At 41.0% G+C, this 22,590-nt stretch overlaps 1 protein-coding gene across 1 annotated transcript; it reads right to left on the reverse strand.

Moving 5' to 3' along the window:
• Positions 1–657: 657 nt before the first annotated feature.
• Positions 658–21,612, reverse strand: LOC133551868 (uncharacterized protein C11orf87 homolog). The gene is made up of 2 exons (XM_061899032.1): positions 21,278–21,612; positions 658–1,649 (listed from the first exon to the last, which is right to left on the reverse strand). The coding sequence occupies exon 2, from the start codon at positions 1,578–1,580 to the stop codon at positions 1,164–1,166; it is 417 nt and encodes a 138-aa protein (XP_061755016.1). The 5' UTR covers positions 1,581–1,649; positions 21,278–21,612; the 3' UTR covers positions 658–1,163.
• Positions 21,613–22,590: the final 978 nt, after the last annotated feature.

The following is a 22,590-nucleotide window of genomic DNA, read 5'->3' on the forward strand; positions in this document are numbered from 1 at the left end:
AACCATTCAAAGCTCTCACTGATGGAAGGAGGTTTTGGCTCAAAATCTCACGATACATGGCCCCATTCATTCTTTCCTTAACACGGATCAATCGTCCAGAAAAACAGCCCCCAAGCATGATGTTTCCACCCCCATGCTTCACAGTAGGTGTGGTGTTCTTGGGATGCAACTCAGTATTCTTCTTCCTCCAAACACGACGAGTTGAGTTTATACCAAAAAGTTATATTTTGGTTTCATCTGACCACATGACATTCTCCCAATCCTCTGCTGTATCATCCATGTATCCATTTTGGTATAAACTCAACTCGTCGTGTTTGGAGGAAGAAGAATACTGAGTTGCATCCCAAGAACACCACACCTACTGTGAAGCATGGGGGTGGAAACATCATGCTTTGGGGCTGTTTTTCCGCTAAGGGGACAGGACGTTTGATCCGTGTTAAGGAAAGAATGAATGGGGCCATGTATCTTGAGATTTTGAGCCAAAACCTCCTTCCATCAGTGAGAGCTTTGAATGGTTGACCAAATACTTATTTTCCACCATAATTTACGAATAAATTCTTTAAAATTCCTACAATGTGAATTCCTGGATCTTTTTTCCCCATTCTGTCTCTCACAGTTGAAGTGTACCTATGATGAAAATTACAGACCTCTGTCATCGTTTTAAGTGGGAGAACTTGCACATTCGGTGGCTGACTAAATACTTTTTTTGCCCCACTGTATATATATATATACCAACACAATATCTTTTTTAACACATTTTCTTTCAAACTTGTTTTTTCGTAGCTTTAAAGATTTGAAAATGATCAAAGTGGATGCAAAACAAAACAAAAAAAATCTAAATATGCTTTTCCGTAGAATAAATCTTCTTCACGAAGCACAAGTCAACTGAAAACCAAACTTCTTTGTTTCCTTGGCGTCTTTCTCCCCGATCGCCGAGAAGCCGGCCAATGGCAACGCAGGAAGGCGGGACTTATCGACGTAGAAACCCAAGTGAGGGTGTAAAAATGTCCAATGTTTGAAAAAGTTGCTGGAGTTGTGTAAGGTCATTGTTTTCTGGTGTGGACTATCCTGATACTACCGTAGTAATCAATAATCATCTACAAGCAGCAGTGATGGATGATAACGTTGTGCCTTATTGCTTTTGCGTTTCCTTCCGCACGGTCTCATTTCCTGAGTGCGACAGCGTCGCCCTGCGCCTCACCTCCTCCACCTTCCGCCTCCTCCGCTAAGCCCCGCCCCTTCTCCATCTTCTCCTCCTCGGCGACGGCGCGGCGCGGCGGGCGGGCGATGACGCAGGGCCGGGCGGGTGCCGCGCCGGCGGCCCGCGCCGGGCTGCCGCTGTCGCGCTCGTACTCCTCCTGAGCGCGCTGGATCTTCCGCTTCTGGAGCCGCCTCTTGTGGAAGTGAAAGGTCGCCACGGAGACCAGCACGATGCCCGCCAGCACGGCCACGAGCACCAGCAGCGCCAGCGTGGACGACAGCGGCGGGAAGGCGCCCAGCTGCTCCGCGCGGGTGCGGTTGTCGGCGGGCGGCCAGAGGAGGCCGAGGAAGCCGGGGTCCTCAGAGCTGGAGGGTGTCATGGCCGCTCGTTCTTCAGCCTCTCTGCTGCTCCAGCTGGGGGCTCAGCGCAGGGACGTGCATGGACTCACCTGCACGGGAAAGCAGGGGAGAGGCAATAAGCAGCTAACATAACGGGGGGTTGTCCACATATGCAGTCCTCTCCAAGGTTTCTCATAGTCATCATTGATTTAGGGCAGGGGTGGGCAACCCGCGGCTCCGGCTCTTTAGCGCCGCCCTAGTGGCTCTCTGGAGCTTTTTCAAAAATATATGAAAAATGGAAGTAGGGAAAAAAAGATATTTTTTGTTTTAATTTGGTTTCTGTAGAAGGACAAACATGACATAAACCTCCCTAATTGTTATAAAGCACACTGTTTGTATTAAACATGCTTCACTGATTCGAGTATTTGGCGAGCGCCGTTTTGTCCTACTAACTTTGGCGGTCCTTGAACTCACCCTAGTTTGTTTACATGCATAACTTTCTCCGACTTTCTCAGACGTGATTTATGCCACTTCTTTGTCCACATATGCGGTCCTCTCCAAGGTTTCTCATAGTCATCATTGATTTAGGGCAGGGGTCGGCAACCCGCGGCTCCGGTTCTTTAGCGCCGCCCTAGTGGCTCTCTGGAGCTTTTTCAAAAATATATGAAAAATAGAAATAGGGAAAAAAATATATTTTTTTGTTTTAATTTGGTTTCTGTAGGAGGACAAACATGACATAAACCTCCCTAATTGTTATAAAGCACACTGTTTGTATTAAACATGCTTCACTGATTCGAGTATTTGGCGAGCGCCGTTTTGTCCTACTAACTTTGGCGGTCCTTGAACTCACTCTAGTTTGTTTACATGCATAACTTTCTCCGACTTTCTCAGACGTGATTTATGCCACTTCTTTGTCCACATATGCAGTCCTCTCCAAGGTTTCTCATAGTCATCATTGAATTAGGGCAGGGGTCGGCAACCCGCGGCGCTCTGGAGCCTTATGCGGCTCTTTAGCGCCGCCCTAGTGGCTCTCTGGAGCTTTTTCAAAAATATATGAAAAATGGAAATAGGGAAAAAAAGATATTTTTTGTTTTAATTTGGTTTCTGTAGAAGGACAAACATGACATAAACCTCCCTAATTGTTATAAAGCACACTGTTTGTATTAAACATGCTTCACTGATTCGAGTATTTGGCGAGCGCCGTTTTGTCCTACTAACTTTGGCGGTCCTTGAACTCACCCTAGTTTGTTTACATGCATAACTTTCTCCGACATTCTCAGACGGACGGACGGGGGGTTGTCCACATATGCAGTCCTCTCCAAGGTTTCTCATAGTCATCATTGAATTAGGGCAGGGGTCGGCAACCCGCGGCGCTCCGGAGCCTTATGTGGCTCTTTAGCGCCGCTCTAGTGGCTCTCTGGAGCTTTTTCAAAAATATATGAAAAATGGAATTAGGGAAAAAAAGATATTTTTTGTTTTAATTTGGTTTCTGTAGAAGGACAAACATGACATAAACCTCCCTAATTGTTATAAAGCACACTGTTTATATTAAACATGCTTCACTGATTCGAGTATTTGGCGAGCGCCGTTTTGTCCTACTAACTTTGGCGGTCCTTGAACTCACCCTAGTTTGTTTACATGCATAACTTTCTCCGACTTTCTCAGACGTGATTTATGCCACTTCTTTGTCCACATATGCGGTCCTCTCCAAGGTTTCTCATAGTCATCATTGATTTAGGGCAGGGGTCGGCAACCCGCGGCTCCGGTTCTTTAGCGCCGCCCTAGTGGCTCTCTGGAGCTTTTTCAAAAATATATGAAAAATAGAAATAGGGAAAAAAATATATTTTTTTGTTTTAATTTGGTTTCTGTAGGAGGACAAACATGACATAAACCTCCCTAATTGTTATAAAGCACACTGTTTGTATTAAACATGCTTCACTGATTCGAGTATTTGGCGAGCGCCGTTTTGTCCTACTAACTTTGGCGGTCCTTGAACTCACCCTAGTTTGTTTACATGCATAACTTTCTCCGACATTCTCAGACGGACGGACGGGGGGTTGTCCACATATGCAGTCCTCTCCAAGGTTTCTCATAGTCATCATTGAATTAGGGCAGGGGTCGGCAACCCGCGGCGCTCCGGAGCCTTATGTGGCTCTTTAGCGCCGCTCTAGTGGCTCTCTGGAGCTTTTTCAAAAATATATGAAAAATGGAATTAGGGAAAAAAAGATATTTTTTGTTATAATTTGGTTTCTGTAGAAGGACAAACATGACATAAACCTCCCTAATTGTTATAAAGCACACTGTTTATATTAAACATGCTTCACTGATTCGAGTATTTGGCGAGCGCCGTTTTGTCCTACTAACTTTGGCGGTCCTTGAACTCACCCTAGTTTGTTTACATGCATAACTTTCTCCGACATTCTCAGACGGACGGACGGGTTGTCCACATATGCGGTCCTCTCCAAGGTTTCTCATATTCATCATTGATTTAGGGCAGGGGTCGGCAACCCGCAGCCCCGGAGCCGTATGCGGCTCTTTAGCGCCGCCCTAGTGGCTCTCTGGAGCTTTTTCAAAAATATATGAAAAATGGAAATAGGGGAAAAAAAGATCTTTTTTTGTTTTAATTTGGTTTTTGTAGGAGGACAAACATGACATAAACCTCCCTAATTGTTATAAAGCACACTGTTTGTATTAAACATGCTTCACTGATTCGAGTATTTGGCGAGCGCCGTTTTGTCCTACTAACTTTGGCGGTACTTGAACTCACCCTAGTTTGTTTACATGCATAACTTTCTCCGACTTTCTCAGACGTGATTTATGCCATTTCTTTGTCCACATATGCAGTCCTCTCCAAGGTTTCTCATAGTCATCATTGATTTAGGGCAGGGGTCGGCAACCCGCGGCTCCGGCTCTTTAGCGCCGCCCTAGTGGCTCTCTGGAGCTTTTTCAAAAATATATGAAAAATGGAAGTAGGGAAAAAAAGATATTTTTTGTTTTAATTTGGTTTCTGTAGAAGGACAAACATGACATAAACCTCCCTAATTGTTATAAAGCACACTGTTTGTATTAAACATGCTTCACTGATTCGAGTATTTGGCGAGCGCCGTTTTGTCCTACTAACTTTGGCGGTCCTTGAACTCACCCTAGTTTGTTTACATGCATAACTTTCTCCGACTTTCTCAGACGTGATTTATGCCACTTCTTTGTCCACATATGCAGTCCTCTCCAAGGTTTCTCATAGTCATCATTGAATTAGGGCAGGGGTCGGCAACCCGCGGCGCTCCGGAGCCTAATGCGGCTCTTTAGCGCCGCCCTAGTGGTTCTCTGGAGCTTTTACAAAAATACATGAAAAATGGAAATAGGGAAAAAAAGATATATTTTTGTTTTAATTTGGTTTCTGTAGGAGGACAAACATGACATAAACCTCCCTAATTGTTATAAAGCACACTGTTTGTATTAAACATGCTTCACTGATTCGAGTATTTGGCGAGCGCCGTTTTGTCCTACTAACTTTGGCGGTCCTTGAACTCACCCTAGTTTGTTTACATGCATAACTTTCTGCGACTTTCTCAGACGGACAGGGGGGTTGTCCACATATGCAGTCCTCTCCAAGGTTTCTCATAGTCATCATTGATTTAGGGCTGGGGTCGGCAACCCGCGGCTCCGGCTCTTTAGCGCCGCCCTAGTGGCTCTCTGGAGCTTTTACAAAAATACATGAAAAATGGAAATAGGGAAAAAAAGATATATTTTTGTTTTAATTTGGTTTCTGTAGGAGGACAAACATGACATAATCCTTCTTAATTGTTATAAAGCACACTGTTTGTATTAAACATGCTTCACTGATTCGAGTATTTGGCGAGCGCCGTTTCGTCCTACTAACTTTGGGGGTCCTTGAACTCACCCTAGTTTGTTTACATGCATAACTTTCTCCGACTTTCTCAGACGTGATTTATGCCACTTCTTTGTCCACATATGCGGTCCTCTCCAAGGTTTCTCATAGTCATCATTGAATTAGGGCAGGGGTCGGCAACCCGCGGCTCCGGCTCTTTAGCGCCGCCCTAGTGGCTCTCTGGAGCTTTTTCAAAAATATATGAAAAATGGAAGTAGGGAAAAAAAGATATTTTTTGTTTTAATTTGGTTTCTGTAGAAGGACAAACATGACATAAGCCTCCCTAATTGTTATAAAGCACAATGTTTGTATTAAACATGCTTCACTGATTCGAGTATTTGGCGAACGCCGTTTTGTACTACTAACTTTGGCGGTCCTTGAACTCACCCTAGTTAGTTTACATGCATAACTTTCTCCGACTTTCTCAGACGTGATTTATGCCACTTCTTTGTCCACATATGCGGTCCTCTCCAAGGTTTCTCATAGTCATCATTGAATTAGGGCAGGGGTCGGCAACCCGCGGCGCTCCGGAGCCTTATGCGGCTCTTTAGCGCCGCCCTAGTGGCTCTCTGGTGCTTTTAAAAAAATACATGAAAAATGGAAATAGGGAAAAAAAGATATATTTTTGTTTTAATTTGGTTTCTGTAGGAGGACAAACATGACATAAACCTCCCTGATTGTTATAAAGCACACTGTTTGTATTAAACATGCTTCACTGATTCGAGTATTTGGCGAGCGCCGTTTTGTCCTACTAACTTTGGCGGTCCTTGAACTCACCCTAGTTTGTTTACATGCATAACTTTCTCCGACTTTCTCAGACGTGATTTATGCCACTTCTTTGTCCACATATGCGGTCCTCTCCAAGGTTTCTCATAGTCATCATTGATTTAGGGCAGGGGTCGGCAACCCGCGGCTCCGGCTCTTTAGCGCCGCCCTAGTGGCTCTCTGGAGCTTTTTCAAAAATATATGAAAAATGGAAATAGGGAAAAAAATATATTTTTTTGTTTTAATTTGGTTTCTGTAGGAGGACAAACATGACATAAACCTCCCTAATTGTTATAAAGCACACTGTTTGTATTAAACATGCTTCACTGATTCGAGTATTAGGCGAGCGCCGTTTTGTCCTACTAACTTTGGCGGTCCTTGAACTCACCCTAGTTTGTTCACATGCATAACTTTCTCCGACTTTCTCAGACGGACAGGGGGGTTGTCCACATATGCAGTCCTCTCCAAGGTTTCTCATAGTCATCATTGAATTAGGGCAGGGGTCGGCAACCCGCGGCTCCGGCTCTTTAGCGCCGCCCTAGTGGCTCTCTGGAGCTTTTTCCAAAATATATGAAAAATGGAAATAGGGAAAAAAATATATTTTTTTGTTTTAATTTGGTTTCTGTTGGAGGACAAACATGACATAAACCTCCCTAATTGTTATAAAGCACACTTTTTGTATTAAACATGCTTCACTGATTTGAGTATTTGGCGAGCGCCGTTTTGTCCTACTAACTTTGGCGGTCCTTGAACTCACCCTAGTTTGTTTACATGCATAACTTTCTCCGACTTTCTCAGACGTGATTTATGCCACTTCTTTGTCCACATATGCGGTCCTCTCCAAGGTTTCTCATAGTCATCATTGAATTAGGGCAGGGGTCGGCAACCCGCGGCTCCGGCTCTTTAGCGCCGCACTAGTGGCTCTCTGGAGCTTTTTCAAAAATATATGAAAAATGGAAGTAGGGAAAAAAATATATTTTTTGTTTTAATTTGGTTTCTGTAGAAGGACAAACATGACATAAACCTCCTTAATTGTTATAAAGCACACTGTTTGTATTAAACATGCTTCACTGATTCGAGTATTTGGCGAGCGCCGTTTTTTCCTACTGACTTTGGCGGTCCTTGAACTCACCCTAGTTTGTTTACATGCATAACTTTCTCAGACGGACGGACGGGGGGTTGTCCACATATGCAGTCCTCTCCAAGGTTTCTCATAGTCATCATTGATTTAGGGCAGGGGTCGGCAACCCGCGGCTCCGGCTCTTTAGCGCCGCCCTAGTGGCTCTCTGGAGCTTTTTCAAAAATATATGAAAAATGGAAGTAGGGAAAAAAATATATTTTTTGTTTTAATTTGGTTTCTGTAGAAGGACAAACATGACATAAACCTCCCTAATTGTTATAAAGCACACTGTTTGTATTAAACATGCTTCACTGATTCGAGTATTTGGCGAGCGCCGTTTTGTCCTACTAACTTTGGCGGTCCTTGAACTCACTCTAGTTTGTTTACATGCATAACTTTCTCCGACTTTCTCTGACGTGATTTATGCCACTTCTTTGTCCACATATGCGGTCCTCTCCAAGGTTTCTTATAGTCATCATTGATTTAGGGCAGGGGTCGGCAACCCGCGGCTCTCCGGGGCCGCATGCGGCTCTTTAGCGCCGCCCTAGTGGCTCTCTGGAGCTTTTTTGATAATGTATTAAAAATGGAAATTGGGAAAAAAATATATTTTTTTGTTTTAATTTGGTTTCTGTAGAAGGACAAACATGACATAAACCTCCCTAATTGTTATAAAGCACACTGTTTGTATTAAACATGCTTCACTGATTCGAGTATTTGGCGAGTGCCGTTTTGTCCTACTAACTTTGGCGGTCCTTGAACTCACTCTAGTTTGTTTACATGCATAACTTTCTCCGACATTCTCAGACGTGATTTATGCAACTTCTTTGTCCACATATGCGATCCTCTCCAAGGTTTCTCATATTCATCATTGATTTAGGGCAGGGGTCGGCAACCCGCGGCTCACTGGAGCCGCATGCGGCTCTTTAGCGCCGCCCTAGTGGCTCTCTGGAGCTTTTTCAAAAATATATGAAAAATGGAAATAGGGAAAAAAATATATTTTTTTGTTTTGATTTGGTTTCTGTAGGAGGACAAACATGACATAAACCTCCCTAATTGTTGTAAAGCACACTGTTTGTATTAAACATGCTTCACTGATTCGAGTATTTGGCGAGCGCCGTTTTGTCCTACTAACTTTGGCGGTCCTTGAACTCACCCTAGTTTGTTTACATGCATAACTTTCTCAGACGTGATTTATGCCACTTCTTTGTCCACATATGCAGTCCTCTCCAAGGTTTCTCATATTCATCATTGATTTAGGGCAGGGGTCGGCAACCCGCGGCTCACCGGAGCCGCATGCGGCTCTTTAGCGCCGCCCTAGTGGCTCTCTGGAGCTTTTTCAAAAATATATGAAAAATGGAAATAGGGAAAAAAATATATTTTTTTGTTTTGATTTGGTTTCTGTAGGAGGACAAACATGACATAAACCTCCCTAATTGTTGTAAAGCACACTGTTTGTATTAAACATGCTTCACTGATTCGAGTATTTGGCGAGCGCCGTTTTGTCCTACTAACTTTGGCGGTCCTTGAACTCACCCTAGTTTGTTTACATGCATAACTTTCTCAGACGTGATTTATGCCACTTCTTTGTCCACATATGCAGTCCTCTCCAAGGTTTCTCATAGTCATCATTGATTTAGGGCAGGGGTCGGCAACCCGCGGCTCCGGCTCTTTAGCGCCGCCCTAGTGGCTCTCTGGAGCTTTTTCAAAAATATATGAAAAATGGAAGTAGGGAAAAAAAGATATTTTTTGTTTTAATTTGGTTTCTGTAGGAGGACAAACATGACATAAACCTCCCTAATTGTTATAAAGCACACTGTTTGTATTAAACATGCTTCACTGATTCGAGTATTTGGCGAGCGCCGTTTTGTCCTACTAACTTTGGCGGTCCTTGAACTCACCCTAGTTTATTTACATGCATAACTTTCTCCGACTTTCTCAGACGGACGGGGGGGTTGTCAACATGTGCAGTCCTCTCCAAGGTTTCTCATAGTCATCATTGATTTAGGGCAGGGGTCGGCAACCCGCGGCTCCGGCTCTTTAGCGCCGCCCTAGTGGCTCCCTGGAGCTTTTTCAAAAATATATGAAAAATGGAAATAGGGAAAAAAATATATTTTTTGTTTTAATTTGGTTTCTGTAGAAGGACAAACATGACATAAACCTCCCTAATTGTTATAAAGCACACTGTTTATATTAAACATGCTTCACTGATTCGAGTATTTGGCGAGCGCCGTTTTGTCCTACTAACTTTGGCGGTCCTTGAACTCACCCTAGTTTGTTTACATGCATAACTTTCTCCGACTTTCTCAGACGTGATTTATGCCACTTCTTTGTCCACATATGCAGTCCTCTCCAAGGTTTCTCATAGTCATCATTGAATTAGGGCAGGGGTCGGCAACCCGCGGCTCCGGCTCTTTAGCGCCGCCCTAGTGGCTCTCTGGAGCTTTTTCAAAAATATATGAAAAATGGAAGTAGGGAAAAATATATATTTTTTGTTTTAATTTGGTTTCTGTAGGAGGACAAACATGACATAAACCTCCCTAATTGTTATAAAGCACACTGTTTGTATTAAACATGCTTCACTGATTCGAGTATTTGGCGAGCGCCGTTTTGTCCTACTAACTTTGGCTGTCCTTGAACTCACTCTAGTTTGTTTACATGCATAACTTTCTCAGACGGACGGACGGGGGTTGTCCACATATGCAGTCCTCTCCAAGGTTTCTCATAGTCATCATTGATTTAGGGCAGGGGTCGGCAACCCGCGGCTCCGGCTCCTTAGCGCCGCCCTAGTGGCTCTCTGGAGCTTTTTCAAAAATATATTATTAATGGAAATTGGGAAAAAAAGATATATTTTTGTTTTAATTTGCTTTCTGTTGGAGGACAAACATGACATAAACCTCCCTAATTGTTATAAAGCACACTGTTTGTATTAAACATGCTTCACTGATTCGAGTATTTGGCGAGCGCCGTTTTGTCCTACTAACTTTGGCGGTCCTTGAACTCACCCTAGTTTGTTTACATGCATAACTTTCTCCAACTTTCTCAGACGTGATTTATGCCACTTCTTTGTCCACATATGCAGTCCTCTCCAAGGTTTCTCATAGTCATCATTGATTTAGGGCAGGGGTCGGCAACCCGCGGCTCCGGCTCTTTAGCGCCGCCCTAGTGGCTCTCTGGAGCTTTTTCAAAAATATATGAAAAATGGAAGTAGGGAAAAAAAGATATTTTTTTTTAATTTGGTTTCTGTAGAAGGACAAACATGACATAAACCTCCCTAATTGTTATAAAGCACACTGTTTGTATTAAACATGCTTCACTGATTCGAGTATTTGGCGAGCGGCGTTTTGTCCTACTAACTTTGGCGGTCCTTGAACTCACCCTAGTTTGTTCACATGCATAACTTTCTCCGACTTTCTCAGACGGACAGGGGGGTTGTCCACATATGCAGTCCTCTCCAAGGTTTCTCATAGTCATCATTGATTTAGGGCAGGGGTCGGCAACCCGCGGCTCCGGCTCTTTAGCGCCGCCCTTGTGGCTCTCTGGAGCTTTTTCAAAAATATATGAAAAATGGAAATAGGAAAAAAAGATATTTTTTTGTTTTAATTTGGTTTCTGTAGGAGGACAAACATGACATAAACCTCCCTGATTGTTATAAAGCACACTGTTTGTATTAAACATGCTTCACTGATTCGTGAATTTGGCGAGTGCCGTTTTGTCCTACTAACTTTGGCGGTCCTTGAACTCACCCTAGTTTTTTTTACATGCATAACTTTCTCCGACTTTCTCAGACGTGATTTATGCCACTTCTTTGTCCACATATGCAGTCCTCTCCAAGGTTTCTCATAGTCATCATTGATTGAGGGCAGGGGTCGGCAACTCGTGATTGAGCCTTATGCGGCTCTTTAGCGCCGCCCTAGTGGCTCTCTGGAGCTTTTTTTGATAATATATTAAAAATGGAAATTGGGAAAAAAAATATATTTTTTTGTTTTAATTTGGTTTCTGTAGAAGGACAAACATGACATAAACCTCCCTAATTGTTATAAAGCACACTGTTTGTATTAAACATGCTTACACTGATTCGTGAATTTGGCGAGTGCCGTTTTGTCCTACTAACTTTGGCGGTCCTTGAACTCACCCTAGTTTTTTTTACATGCATAACTTTCTCCGACTTTCTCAGACGTGATTTATGCCACTTCTTTGTCCCACATATGCAGTCCTCTCCAAGGTTTCTCATAGTCATCATTGATTGAGGGCAGGGGTCGGCAACCCGCGGCTCCGGAGCCGTATGCGGCTCTTTAGCGCCGCCCTAGTGGCTCTCTGGAGCTTTTTCAAAAATATATGAAAAATGGAAATAGGGAAAAAAAGATATTTTTTGTTTTAATTTGCTTTCTGTAGGAGGACAAACATGACATAAACCTCCCTAATTGTTATAAAGCACACTGTTTGTATTAAACATGCTTCACTGATTCGAGTATTTGGCGAGCGCCGTTTTGTCCTACTAACTTTGGCGGTCCTTGAACTCACCCTAGTTTGTTTACATGCATAACTTTCTCCGACTTTCTCAGACGTGATTTATGCCACTTCTTTGTCCACATATGCGGTCCTCTCCAAGGTTTGTCATAGTCATCATTGATTTAGGGCAGGGGTCGGCAACCGCGGCTCCGGCTCTTTAGCCCGCCCTTTTTCAAAAATATTTGAAAAATGGAAATAGGGAAAAAAAGATATTTTTTGTTTTAATTTGGTTTCTGTAGAAGGACAAACATGACATAAACCTCCCTAATTGTTATAAAGCACACTGTTTATATTAAACATGCTTCACGGATTGAGTATTTGGCGAGCGCCGTTTTGTCCTACTAACTTTGGCGGTCCTTGAACTCACCCTAGTTCGTTTACATGCATAACTTTCTCCGACTTTCTCAGACGGACGGACGGGGGGATTGTCCACATATGCAGTCCTCTCCAAGGGTTTCTCATAGTCATCATTGATTTAGGGCAGGGGTCGGCAACCCGCGGCTCCGGCTCTTTAGCGCCGCCCTAGTGGCTCTCTGGAGCTTTTTCAAAAATCTATGAAAATGGAAATAGGGGAAAAAAAATATTTTTTTGTTTTAATTTGGTTTCTGCAGGAGGAAAAACATGACATAAACCTCCCTATTTGTTATAAAGCACACTGTTTGTATTAAACATGCTTCACTGATTCGTGTATTTAGCGAGCGTCCGTTTCGTCCTACTAACTTTGGCGGTCCTTGAACTCACCCTAGTTTGTTTACATGCATAACTTTCTCCGACTTTCAAAGAAGTGTTTTATGCCATTCTTTTTTCTGTCTTATTTTGTCCACCTAACTTTTAAAGTTGTGCATGAATGCACAAAGTGAGGTTTTGTTGATGTTATTGACTTGTGTGGAGTGCTAATCAGACATATTTGGTCACTGCTCGACTGTAAGCTAACCGATGCTAACATGCTATTTAGGCTTGCTATATGTACATATTGCATCATTATGCCTCATTTGTAGCTATATTTGAGCTCATTTAGTTTCATTTAAGTCCTCATAATTCAATTTATATCTCATTACACACTATCTGTATGTAATATGGCTTTCAATTTTTTGCGGCTCCAGACGATTTGTTTTGTATTTTTGGTCCAATATGGTTCTTTCAACATTTTGGGTTGCCGACCCCTGATTTAGGACTATATAAATAATCATTGATTGATTGATTGAACATCCGGATTTGAACTTTCAGGTGCTTCGGTGGGAAAAAGCCTTCAGAAACCTGCGACAGCATGAAGATGGATTTTCCATATACGACTTTTATCGGCGATGGAGGAGCCATTGAAACTGTAAGTACCAGCAGTAGGTTAGAAATGTCTTAAAGGACACTTACGCAATGTCGGCTCCTTTGTTGTGTAGCTCACCTTGGCCTTCTAATGTACGACAACTGCGGCAAAATAAAGAACGATTTTCCCTGAGAACTCCTTTGTAATCGGATCACTGTTGACTGTGTTTGGTAATGGACGAGTAAGTTCATATAATCCGTTATTACCGTATTTTTCGGAGTATAAATCGCTCCGGAGTATAAGTCGCACCTGCCGAAAATGCATAGGAAAAGAACATATACAGTAAAGTCGCACTGGAGTATAAGTTGCATTTTTGGGGGAAATTTATTTGATAAAACCCAACACCAAGAATAGACATTTGAAAGGCAATTTAAAATAAATAAAGAATAGTGAACAACAGGCTGAATAAGTGTACGTTTATATGAGGCCATAAATAACCAACTGAGAAGGTGCCTGGTATGTTAACATAACATATTATGGTAGAGTCATTCAAATAACTATAACATATAGAACATGCTTATACGTTTACCAAACAATCTGTCTCCTAATCGCTAAATCCCATGAAATCTTATACGTCTTAGTCTCTTAAGTGAATGAGCTTAATAATATTATTTGACATGCACCTGGGGATAGGTTGATTAACAACACTAAATTGGCCCTAGTGTGTGCATGTGAGTGTGAAGTTGTTCGTCTATCTGTGTTGGCCCTGCGATGAAGGTGGCGACTTGTCCAGGGTGTACGCTGCCTACCGCCAGATTGTAGCTGACATAGGCACCAGCGCTCCCCCGCGACCCAAAAGGGAATAAGCCAGTAAAAATTGGATGGATGTTTAGAATTAAGTTCATGAATCCAGATGGATCTCTATTTCTATCCCAAAGAGGGCACTTTAAGTTGATGATTACCAGAGGTGGGTAGTAACGCGCTACATTTACTCCGTTACATTTACTTGAGTCACTTTTGGGATAAATTGTACTTCTACGAGTAGTTTTTATGCAACATACTTTTACTTTTACTTGAGTATATTTATAGAGAAGAAACGCTACTTTACTCCGTTCCATTTATCTACATTCAGCTCGCTACTTGCTACTTTTTTTTATCGATCTGATAATGTTTGTTTTGGTTAATGACAGAGCTTCAAAGTAGAATCCACGCATGCCTGCTTTTCACCAATCACATGCAGTCACTGGTGACGTTGGACCAATCAAACAGAGCCAGGCGGTCACATCACCCGACTTAAACAAGTTGAAAAACTTATTGGGGTGTTACCATTTAGTGGTCAATTGTACGGAATATGCACTGTACTGTGCAATCTACTAATAAAAGTTTCAATCGATCAATCAAAAGTGTAAGGAAAAAAGACACTTTTTATTTCAACCGTACTTCCCGTCGAAAGCCTAAAGACTGATCGCACAGTTCCTGTCTTCACAATAAAAGTGCCGCTCCATCGCGCCTGCGCTAACAAAATAAGAGTCTCCCAAAGCCAGCGCAAACAAGCTAGCAAGCCACGGAGTTTGCCGCCAATGTATTTCTTGTAAAGTGTATAAAAACGAATATGGAAGCTGGACAAATAAGATGCCAAAACCAACGACTTTCATGTGGTATTGGACAGAAAAGAGGAACTTTTTTTCTCCTCCATTTGAAAACGTGGACGTTATCATCAATACTGTCTGATTCCAATCAATGCAAGTCATCAGAATCAGGTAATACACCAATTTATATTCTTGTCTTCATGAAAGATTGGAATCTACATGTTAAACATACATGTATATTCATTAAAACATCTTTAACATGTCAACAAAGACGGCAAAATAAATAAATAAAAATTATATACTGTTTATATAAATGTATGTATATATATATATATATATATATATATATATACATATATATGTATATATATGATATGTGTGTGTATATATGATATATTAGATTAGATTAGATAGTACTTTATTTATTCCGTCAGGAGAGTTCCTTCAGGAAAATTACAATTTTCCGCACACTCCCATTCAAGATCAGACAAACATTAAAGGGAGACAGAACAGGATCGCTGACGGGTCTGCCGGCTTCCAGCGCCCCTTACAAAAATGTGTGTATAAATGATATGTGTGTGTATGTATATGTATATATGAGGTGGATCACCTCGACTGGGTCATTTATTAAGTCATTGATAAACAATGAAAAACTTATTGGGGTGTTACCATTTAGTGGTCAATTGTACGGAATATGTACTGTACTGTACAATCTACTAATACAAGTTTCAATTACTCAATCAATCAATCAAATCAATGAATGCCTACTGAGGCTATGGTGCTGTTAAGTTATTGTGGCTCAATGTGCCATTTTTTTAATTTTTATTTTAATGTACTATTATTTAATATATATTATTGTTTTAGTTGCTTAAGAGATATTCCTAGCTCTGAATTTGCTCATTGCTATTTTTATGTTTTTGTGCATTTGTTGCCGTAATCAGGTTACTCATCAGTTACTCAGTACTTGAGTAGTTTTTTCACAACATACTTTTTACTTTTACTCTATTAAATATTTGGGTGACTACTCCTTACTTTTACTTGAGTAATAAATCTCTAAAGTAACAGTACTCTTACTTGAGTACAATTTCTGGCTACTCTACCCACCTCTGAGGTTTTCTTCTATGTGTAGACATCTTTATTTAGAGTTGAATTGTTAGTTTATTTTTCAACATGTTTTTAGTTATTTTTATATCTTTTTTTTCCAAATAGTTCAAGAAAGACCACTACAAATGAGCAATATTTTGCACTGTTATACCATTTATTAAATCAGAAACTGATGACATAGTGCTGTATTTTACCTCTTTATCTCTTTTTTTTCAACCAAAAATGCTTTGCTCTGATTAGGGGGTTCTTGAATTTAAAAAATGTTCACACTGAAAAAAGGTTGAGAACCACTGCCCTACAATACCTACACATACATTTTTGTCTGATTATGACACCCATTATTGTGGGTTTCCTGCACGTCGTCTTCATCACTAAAGGAAAAATCTAATCTGCGGGAGAGAATTCCATTTTCAAGTATATTTCTTTGTTTTGAGTCGTCAGCTAGAAGCGTCCCTCTGTCTCTGGCTCCCTCGTCGTCATGTGACATTTGTTACGCTTTTGCCTACTAGTTTCGATGACCCGCCTTATCTTGCCTCTGATTGGCCAATCCGTAATGTTTCGCCCTAACGTTAGCCAATTGTGACGAACGCCAACCAATCATTATGGATTTTCTCCGCACTTACGAATGTTGTCATTCATCCAGGTCATCAGATTTTCCCTGGATTTTTGCCAAGGTAGCTTTGATGGAAGCTACCTTGCTACATGGCTTTAAAAGTAGCTAAGCAATAGAAATTGCTACTCGTTCAAAAAGCCGCTAGGCTACTGGAAAATGTAGTTTAGCTTAGCTACATGTAGCTTGTTACCGCCCATCACTGGTTTTTAAGGAATCAGAAAAGAACTATCTATCTATCTATATTTTCTCTTCGCGATGTCTCGCATAGCCTTCAGCCTCTGTTGTTTACAACTCGAAGCAGCCGAGCAGCGGAGTTATTTCCGCGATGTAGAATAGAAAAGTATTTTATTGTCAATATCAATAAAACACGGTGAGCCGCTGCTCTCGCCGTAACATCTGGAAAGTTGTGTTGTGGCGACAGTCACTCAAAAGTGATGACTTGTGGCGGTCACCAATGTCAAAAGTGCAAAATAAAAGCCACAAAACATTTCTGCCAGGCGGGGGTGAGTGCTTACTGAGTGTGAGGGGGCGTGGCCTGGAGAGGTCCGATTCTCAAAATGAACCGTTTTAAAAGAATACACCAAAGAACCACCATTACATGTTCGGTGGACTACAATGAAGTGTTCTACATATGACTTCTTTGAATAGATTTGAATTCATTTCAACGGGTGTTGTTGATTTCAGATACACGTTTTTTGAGTTAGGAGCTGTGTCACAGAACCAATTAATTTCCTAAGTCATGGTACTACTGTACTCCTTTCCTCACAAATAATAAATTCATAAAAGGCTAAAAAAAAATGATTCTAACTAACCGTTTTAAAAAAATGTACCGAATAACCACCATTACGTTTTCTGTAGACCACAATGAATTGTTTTACATATGACTTCTTTATATAGATTTTAAATCATTTCAACGGGCGTTGTTGATTTCAGATACATGTTTTTGGAGTTAGGAGCTGTGTCACAGAACCAATTAATTTCCTAAGTCATGGTACTACTGTACTCCTTTCCTCACAAATAATAAATTCATAAAAGGCTAAAAAAAAATGATTCTAACTAACCGTTTTAAAAAAATGTACCGAATAACCACCATTACGTTTTCTGTAGACCACAATGAATTGTTTTACATATGACTTCTTTATATAGATTTTAAATCATTTCAACGGGCGTTGTTGATTTCAGATACATGTTTTTGGAGTTAGGAGCTGTGTCACAGAACCAATTAAACTCCAAAGTCATGGTACTACTGTACTCCTTTCCCCTCAAATAATAACTTCATAAAAGGCTAAAAAAAATGATTCTAACTAACCGTTTTTAAAAAATGCACCGAATAACCACCATTACATTTTCTGTAGACCACAATGAAGAGTTTTACATATGACTTCTTTAAATAGATTTGAATTCATTTCAACGGGTGTTGTTGATTTCAGATACACGTTTTTGGAGTTAGGAGCTGTGTCACAGAACCAATAAGTCATGGTACTACTGTACTCCTTTACCCTCAAATAAATACCTTCATAAAAGGCTAAAATGTATGTATACTGTGTATATAAATTTAAAAACAAATAGGAGAGGTTTGCCTCTCAAAACCAACCGTTTTAAAAGAACGCACCAAATAACCGACATTACATGTTCTGTAGACCACAATGAAGTGTTTTACATTTAACTTCTTTAAATAGATTTGAAGTAATTTCAACGGGTGTTGTTGATTTCAGATACACATTTTTGGAGTTAGGAACCAATTAAACTCCTGAGTCATGGTACTACTGTACTCCTTTCCCCACACATAATAACTTTATAAAAGGCTAAAAAAAAAAGAAACATATACATTTAACAATAAACCTTTGTGTTGTATGGCGGTATAGCTCGGTTGGTGGAGTGGCCTTGCCTTCCACTGGAGGGTTCCAGGTTCAATCCTCGCTTCCGCCATCCTAGTCACTGCAACTCAGCTTATGCAAGGACACTTTCATAATATCATGTTACACCCGCTCGACATCCATTGTTTTCGGTCACCCCTGGGGGGGTTGCCCACATATGGGGTCCTCTCCAAGGTTTCTCATCGTCACTGTCACCGACGTTCCACTGGGGTGAGTTTTTCCTTACCCTTATATGGGCTCTGTACCACGGATGTCGTTGTGGCTTGTGCAGACCTTTGAGACACTTGTGATTTAGGGCAATATTAATAAACATTGATTGATTGATTGACACCAAAAAAGGGAAACGCGGGCTCCCTGTAGACTTGGTCGAAGTCGAATTCCTCCTCGAGAAGGCAGGTAAATTAATAATAACTTTATAAAAGGCTAAAAAAAAATTAAACGTACACATTTAAAAATAAAACTTTGTGTTGTATGGCGGTATAACTCGGTTGGTAGTGTGACCGTGCCATCCACTTGAGGGTTCCAGGTTCGATCCCCGCTTCCGCCATCCTTGTCACTGCCGTTGTGTCCTTGGGCAAGACACTTTACCACCACAGTGCCACCCACGATTAGATACTGGGTCTCACCATGTAAAAACACTTTGAGTCACTAGAGCAGGGGTCCCCAAACTACGGCCCGCGGGAAGTCCCAAGTTAAAAAAAAAAATAAAAAATTATAATATTTTGTTTTTAATTAGAATTTTCAAAATATGTTATTTCTAATAAATTTTACTCTCCTAGCCGCTCAGGCAAATCATATTGTCGAAAAATGCTTTTTCCCATCGATAACTTGATATCATCAGCGGCAAGTGCGTGCTCAATTAGTGCCCGAGGAATATATATATATATATATATATATATATATATATATATATCCATCCATCCATTTTCTACCGCTTATTCCCTTTTGGGGTCGCGGGGGGCGCTGGCGCCTATCTCAGCTACAATCGGGCGGAAGGCGGGGTACACCCTGGACAAGTCGCCACCTCATCGCAGGGCCAACACGGTTAGACAGACAACATTCACACTCACATTCACACACTAGGGCCAATTTTAGTGTTGCCAATCAACCTATCCCCAGGTGCATGTCTTTGGAAGTGGGAGGAAGCCGGAGTACCCGGAGGGAACCCACGCATTCACGGGGAGAACATGCAAACTCCACACAGAAAGATCCCGAGCCTGGATTTGAACCCAGGACTGCAGGACCTTCGTATTGTGAGGCAGACGCACTAACCCCTCTGCCACCGTGAAGCCTAATGTATGTGTATATATATATATATATATATATATATATATATATATATATATATATATATATATATATATATATATATATATATATATGTATATATGTGTGTATGTATATATATATATATATATATATATATATATATATATATATATATATATATATATATATATATATATATATATATATATATATCAGGGATGCGCCGATTAATCGGTAACCGAATATATTCGGCCGAATATGGCAAAAAAAGCCACATTCGGCCTTCGGTGGAATGAGTTAAAAACAAGGCCGAATAGTGGCGTGTGACGCAATTTTTTGACGCGGTGGCGTTGGGATATGTTGTGTACCTGTATAAGTGTATGAGGTTACAAGCACACACTTATTGAGATTTAGTGGGGCCTCTGTTTACATTATTAGCATATCTACTGGGGCTAAGCAGACTTTTGCCAAAAGGACAATAATTCATTTGTTGAGGGTTTATCCACTTTAATGCACTTTATTTTTTTTTTTTGAATATATGTTTTGTTTGAAGGCCTAATATAAATGAAAAACTTTGTGCTTTTTTTGAAAAGCAAAGGCTACTGGAATATTAAAAAAATGTCAATATTCAATAAAAAAAATACTTTATTTGAAAAACATGTCTAAATATTTATTCCAGGCTATTTATGCAATATTAAAAAAAATATGAAAAACTGCATTCCATATTCGGTATTCGGCCTTCGGCCAAGCGTTTAATTTTTATTCGGTTTCGGCCACAAATTTTCATTTCGGTGCATCCCTAATATATATATATATATATATATATATATATATATATATATATATACATATGCGTGTATATATGTATATATATATATGTACGTGTGTATATATGTATATATATATATGTGTGGGTGTATATATGTGTATATATATATATATATATATATATATATATATATATGTGTGTGTCTATGTATGTATATATATGTATATATATATATATATACACATATATATATATGTATATATATATATATATTTATATCCATCCATTTTTCTACTGCTTGTCCCTTTTGGGGTTGCAGGGAGTCACTGGAGCCTATCTCAGCTGCATTTGGGCAGTTGGTGGTGTACACCCTGGACAAGTCGCCACTTCATCAATATATATATATATATATATATACATATAAATATATATGTATGTATTCTGCACTGGAGAAAAGCGCTATATAAATACATTTCACTTAATCAGTAATTTTTTTGTGCCTTTTGTGCAACGACTCTAAAAAAGGGAAACGCGGGCTCCCTGCAGACTCGCGGGTCCTCGGTCGAAGTTGAATTCCTCCTCAAAAAGGCAGGTAAATTAATATTTGATCCTTACATAGTTGATACTTCAGAAGTAATTGCCGTACATTTTTATTCAATAAAAAAAAAGTGCTTTCCTATTTATATTGTATTCATTTGTATTGAATCCCATTTTAGTGGATTTGCATGAAGTTTGGCCGTTAATGACCAATGTTAACGACCATTTCCTGGGATGCATTTTTAAAGCAGCGATCATGCAGATCATCTTGTGCTATGCTAACTTTACTTGTCCGGGTCCGTTAGAACCCTCAGCCTCCTTTTGTCCTGTTTCATCTTCATCTTCATCTTCATCTTCCTGGCATTAATAGTGATGATGTCATGCATATTAGGTGATCCCGTAGTGAAGGATGCAAGATGCATAAAAAGGGTCTTACCTGGCGGACCGTGCGAGTGGTTGCAGTGAACAATCCTGCTTGTTGTGTGAATGCAGTGACGCATTCGGTGAGGAGGATGAGGAGGAGGAGGCGGATGATGATGATGATGATGATGATGATGCCGGCTTCACACCACCACCATCATCATCATGTTTCCCAACTGCTTGGATCGCCCTAACGTGAGTGAGAGCGGAGGAAGACAAGTCGCTCGGCGGCTTGAAAATGTGCTCGGGGCTCAGCTGAGGTCTGCTTTTTCTAGAACCCTCCGCCTCCTCTTCCTCACATCTGCTGCTCCTCTCAGCATGTGAAGGAGATGCACGTTCATTAGAGTAGTGCTTTTCATCCACCGTGCCGCGGCACACTAGTGTGCCGCGGCACGGTGGATGAAAAGTGTGCCGTGCGAGATTACGTCATTTCACCTAATGGGGTTGAAAATATTTTTTTTGCAAACCAGTAATTCCATCCATCCATCCATTTTCTACCACTTATTCCCTTCATAGTCGCAGGGGGCGCTGGAGCCTATCTCAGCTACAATCGGACGGAAGGCGGTTTACACCCTGGAAAAGTCGCCACCTCATTTAACCTAATTGTGTTAAAAAAAAAAAATTCTGCAAACCAGTAATTCCATACATCCATCCATTTTCTACCGCTTATTCCCTTTGGGGTCGTGGGGGGCGCTGGTGCCTATCTCTGCTACAATCGAGCGGAAGACGCGGAACAGCCTGGACAAGTCGCCACCTAGTTGACCTAATTGTGTTAAAAAAAAATTCTGCAAACCAGTAATTCCATCCATCCATCCATCCATTTCTACCTCTTATTTCCCTCTGGGTCATGGGGGGCGCTGGTGCCCATTTCAGCTACAATCAGGCGGAAGGCGGCGTACACCCTGGACAAGTCGCCACCTCATTTGACCTAATTGTGTTAAAAATATTTTTTGCAAACCACTAATTCCATCCATCCATCCATTTTCTACCACTTATTCCCTTCAGGGTCACGGGGGGCGCTGGTGTTTATCTCAGCCATATCGAGCGGAAGGCGGTTTACACCCGGACAAGTCGCCACCTCATTTGACCTAATTGTGTTAAAAAAAAAAATTCTGCAAACCAGTAATTCCATCCATTCATCCATCCATTTTCTACCACTTATTCCCTTCAGGGTCGCGGGGGCCCTGGTGCTTATCTCAGCTACAATCGGGCGGAAGGCGGTGTACACCCTGGACAAATCGCCACCTCATTTCGCCTAATTGTGTTAAAAAAAAAATTTCTGCAAACCAGTAATTCCCATCCATCCATCCCTTTTTCTACCGCTTACTC

The sequence above is a fragment of the Nerophis ophidion genome, linkage group LG04 (genome assembly GCF_033978795.1).
Source record: "Nerophis ophidion isolate RoL-2023_Sa linkage group LG04, RoL_Noph_v1.0, whole genome shotgun sequence".
Lineage (NCBI taxonomy): Eukaryota > Metazoa > Chordata > Actinopteri > Syngnathiformes > Syngnathidae > Nerophis > Nerophis ophidion.